Source organism: Empidonax traillii, unplaced genomic scaffold (assembly GCF_003031625.1).
Source record: "Empidonax traillii isolate 1590-97213 ecotype Southwest subspecies unplaced genomic scaffold, ASM303162v1 scaffold68:size1967880, whole genome shotgun sequence".
In the NCBI taxonomy this organism is placed as follows: domain Eukaryota; kingdom Metazoa; phylum Chordata; class Aves; order Passeriformes; family Tyrannidae; genus Empidonax; species Empidonax traillii.
The window spans coordinates 338,325-343,401 of record NW_020955261.1 but is presented as its reverse complement, the minus strand read 5'-3'; the positions used below and the strand labels follow the sequence as shown (position 1 = coordinate 343,401).

Here is a 5,077-nt window from a genome sequence, read left to right as displayed (position 1 = left end):
CTGCAGGAGCACTGGGGCCATTGGAAATGTGGTTTAGGATGAGGGGACCGAGGTGGTGCTGCCAGCTCTTTAGACTGCAGCCTGCAATTAGAGTCACTTAAGCTGACTGTGAAACTACAGGGTATTTGGATTTTCCTCCACAGCTTGTAGAGGGGAGCAAAGTGAGGATAGCCTTAAAGCACAAAAAAGGCCTTGTTTTTGCGAAGGATCACTCTGATCTGCCAATGGGCACACTTTAAAGGTCCATGGACATGAGGTGGAGAAATGGCTGGTAAAGAGAAAAGGCCCACAGACTGAAGAGCTGAAAGTCACTGCAGAATCAGCCTTTATCTGTAGAGATCCTGCATGATGCCACACAAGCCATTTAAATCATATATTTGCATGTGACTCTGGTTATTCTCAATTTTCTGAATGCCTGACACAAGCTCCTGGGCCAGTCACACTGCTGCAATTGAAGCCAATGTTTCCAGAGGTCTCTGTGTGATGAGGAGCTGCTGTACCCATGGTTAAGGGTACAGGGAGAATGGGGGGAGGCAGGAGCCACATGGACTCCCCAACTGGTATGGTTAGACAAGATTTGGGTAAGGCACAGCTCTATCTCCATGCAGAGCAGCTCTGCATGAATGACCTTCTATTAGTCACCATTTCTCAAGATAGGTCTGAAAATGTGTGGTTTATTCTCTTTTCCTGTCCAGAGTCAGAAATTCAGAGATGACCCCAGTGCCTGCTTAAGACCCCAGTGCACCAAATCTCTGGCAGTTCTGGGTCATGGTGCCAGGAAAGCCCATTTCTGTGTTACCTCAGGCTCTACCACCGCCAAGGAAGGATACAAAACAGCCACTGCTTCACAGGTTCCCCATTGCTCAAGGGGTATAATGGATTAAGCAGTGAATGCATTAAATGATCCCTAACTATAATTAGCTCCCTCTGTTCTTGTAACACTACAGCCTCATACAAATGGTTTCTAATGACACATGCAGTGTCTATGAACAGGGTAATAGCTATTTAAACAGTTGCTGATCCCTAAGCTGGTACATGACAGTGTATTTTACAATTATTGAGAAACTATGAACATTTTTTAAAAGTGCCCTGGGCATTGACCTAGACAAAAGCTTAGTTAGATGAGAGCAGAGATTGTGCCCTTCCCCTAATGGTAACAGATAGGTAATGTTCCAGCTGTCAGACATTACTGCTGCCCCAGTCTTGACTGTCCCCATTACCGCTCTTTCTTTGCAGTATGATTAGCTAAACAGATATAGCTTGCTCCCATAGTATAGGCACTCATGCCCACAGTACAGTCACTCAAGAAAAGTCAAGACAGTTTGATGAAAAATATTCTTGTATGTGTGTTTCAGTTAAGTACGCCAACATACATAATGTTCAGAAATGAAAGCTTGCTCATTTAATGCTGGATCATAAGATCATCAGGGAGTAAGACCTATCAAATGTAAAAAGGTGGAAAGGCTGTCAGCCACACTGGGCATCTGGGGCCTTTTTGCATGGACCAAGTTTCAAGCTCAGGGTTGAAGCATACAGTTTCAAACTTTAGGATGCTATGACTTTTTAAAATAATAATCTCTTTTGATCTTGTTCCTCAAGCTAAGAATGAGCTTTTTATTCAAGAACAGTTTATTGGAGCAAGAAGCATGGAAAATTTCATCTCTTTTGAATTATGAAGCCAAATAGCAAAAGCTCAAAAGAAAACAAGTTCGCAATCTCAGCTACGCCAATAGTAACCAGCCAACCCACTGGAGATATTTTAGTTACCAAAAATAATCAGAAAGTATGCCACAGTTCCTGAAAAGCACATTGTGTCAAAAGAAACATTCATTTCTTACATGAGATGAAAAATTGTACCCCGTTAGAAATTTGTTTTTATGAGGACAATGTGTCTTAACACCTTTCACCTGACCTTGAAATGACAAAACGCCTTATTCACTTTGGTGATCAGCTTTCACTTCACAGGAAATGGAGAATAAATTTGATTTTCTCTTTTATAAACACATGCATGCACACATACAGGCTAATTTAAATGTGATTTGCTGCTATTTGAATACTACAGATCTATCTCAGCATGCAGAACTGCTGCCAGTAAAGCCTGATCTACCCACTGATGGCAAGACAGCATGAATGACAGGGCAAAGGAGGACTCCTCCAGCCACCCAGATCTAAGACCTGATACCCGAGCCAGTAACTGAGGTTTTCTACCAATTTCCTAATTTATGGCCTCATGGAGTCTCAGTCAGACAGGCAGTGAATGTATATGGCTGCAAAGCCACACTAAAACCTGCTTCGCTGTGAGGAAGACATAAATACATTCCATTTGTAGTGCTCTTTGCTCAAAGCAATATCAGAGGGAGAAGCAGAATTGCAAGTTTTCAGGTAAGCAGTATTTCTCCATTTTCAATTTGGAGGGTTCAAGATTGCAGTGAGGAACAGACCAGTAGTGCAAGAAAGCTAAACTGGGGATTAATCAAATATTCTAGTAAATTTTGTCTAACTTGAAATATACCAGTGAGAGACAATGCTATCACTGAGCAGCAGAAAAGAGAAAACATGCATATTCCTAGCTTTTTGGGGGATTGTAAATCTGCATTTGTTTAAAACAAAGTTCATGGCCTTTACTTAATGCATCTTTGACTGCAAAGTTGCTATATCAGAACTAACGTTCATGTTAAAAAGCATTAGCATTTTAACTAAATTATGGGGAGACTGTTCAAATTTCTCTCCGAAGTGCTTCTGCGTAACAGCGGTACTCATCTTTCTGATAGTTATTATCAAATAATTCCTGTTGTGTCCCAGCTTTAGGGACTGACTTTGTCGAAGTAAATTTGCCATGTTCCACAAGTCATTGCAACAAAGAAGAAACAGTCATACAGGTAACATGCTAAATGCTGTTAACTGAATCACATACAAAGGCTTTCCAGAACTGAATAAGGTGAAATTTCATCCTTTTTTTTTTTTTTTTTTTTTTTAATTGTGTTGATTTCACCCTGAATGTTCAATGTAGCACTGTTTTTGTTTAAAGATGCTCTTTCTGGGACAAGGGAGAAGTTCTAGGCTTGACAGTACCCTGTCTAACACATTAGAAAATCTCTTTAAAATATTTTCCTACACGAAATGAGTTGGGATCTGGAGGAGTGGTGCTCACCTGAGATGCTGAAGACACATAGTGACACACTTCTTGTCTCACTTGAGATATCCAGATCTGAACTAGTCTCCTTGTATCAACAGAAAGAATTGGTATGCTAAAAGAGTAAACAATGTATATTAGAAACCTCAATTATGGGTAGGTATATTATAACCTGGAGGAACTTACATCTCTGCCTTGATGATAAAGGGAGGTTTAGGATGACTGGCTCCACTTTAGGCATCTAACTTTCTGATACCTGACTTTAGTTAAGATGATTTTCATCCTTGGTTGCCATTCTTTCAGGATAAAACACTACCAAGAAAGTTTATGTCTTGAATTCACTGTGGAGAGATCCAACTTGGCTATGGCAGACAAGAAAGCACTTCAGAAACAAGTCTATCTTGCTCAAATTGACATAGAATGGGAACCAAGATCAGGGACTTCCCTCAATATCTGTGCTTTCATTTTTCCTCTGACCTTTGAGGGGATTTTAATAATTTCAGCCAGTTTTGTCATTATGAAGCTTGATTAAAAAACAAAACAAAATAAAGAGAACTCCCCCAAAAAAAACAAAACAAAACATTTATACTAGTTTTATACTTCGATGACTCCCAGAGAATCAGATCATGTTCAGGGAATGAGTCACAAATGTCACATTATGGGAGCATCAGGTCCTGAGATCTGTATCTGAACCTAACATCTTTCAACTTTCATGAAACCAGAACTGCATCTCTGTTTCATGAGCATGAAACACTGATTAGCTCAGATTAATGAAGATAATATATAGTTCTGCTTTCTGAAAGGTTAAGACTAGTTCACAGTTTCATAAAATCTAAGCCCAAACTCCCTCTAGATCTCTAAATGTCTGCTTCCTACTCCTGAGGGTTTACAGATAAGCAGCATTTGTCTTTGTCAATGTAGGAGGCTAAATGAACTAAGAGTTAAATTAATAATTATCAAAATAAAATATAAAGGAGAGGAAAGGGTAAAATTAAACATTTGAATAGGGTTATCTAGGTCAGAATGGGTATGTTAGCAAATCCCCATCTCCTCTCACTACTATATCTTCTCAAATATAGGGCATCTTCTCCAGCAACAAAAGGTTTAACTGAAAGCATTTGTCCCAACAAATCAACTAAAACTAAACATCTGATTTTTGTAAAGCCTTAAGAAGATTTCTACAAGCATGACATCTGAATCCACCAGCAATTTCACTGCTCAACCAAGCCACACAGATCCATTGACAAGCTGCAAAGACGAAGATTTCTTACAGGTGAAATTCTATCTCTCCATCCTTTACAGCCTAATCTTCCTGGTGTGCTTCCCAGGGAACATTGTGACAATTTTTGTTTATTTTACTAAGATGAGGCCCTGGAAAAGCAGTACCATCATTATGTTAAACCTGGCCATCACTGACCTATTGTATGTAGTCACACTTCCTTTCTTTATACACTACTTTGCTAATGGAAATAACTGGATTTTTGGAAACTTCATGTGCACGTTTATTCACTTTTGTTTCTACTTCAACATGTACAGTGGTATTATCTTCCTTAGCTGCTTCAGCATCTTCCGCTTTTTGGTAGTTGTCCACCCAATTAAATGCCTTTTCCTTCAAAAACAGAGATGGGCGGTGGTGACCTGCGTAATCGTTTGGGTGATTTCCCTGGTGGCCCTCAGCCCCTTGGCCATCTTGATTGTCCCAAAGCATAAGCAGAACAGGACGATCTGCCCAGACCTGGTTGCTGCTGAGGACCTTGACACTAGTCACTGGTATAACTGGATGTTAACCGTGTTTGCCTTCTTCTTGCCTTTGCTGACGGTGACTCTGTGCTATGTGCTTATTATTTACACCTTGGCTACTGGACCCCACACAGGGGCTTGCTACAAACAAAAGGCTCGCAGACTTGCTGCTGTCCTCTTGGTGGTCTTCTATGTGTGCTTCCT

At 40.2% G+C, this 5,077-nt stretch overlaps 1 protein-coding gene across 1 annotated transcript; it reads left to right on the top strand.

Annotated features, from left to right (window-relative positions):
* Positions 1-4,319: 4,319 nt before the first annotated feature.
* On the top strand, positions 4,320-5,072 carry OXGR1 (oxoglutarate receptor 1; the record flags this gene model as incomplete). The annotated part of the gene is made up of 1 exon (XM_027880317.1): positions 4,320-5,072. A coding segment is annotated over exon 1 (753 nt), but the record flags the coding sequence as incomplete, so codon positions are not given.
* Between the last annotated feature and the right edge of the window lie 5 nt (positions 5,073-5,077).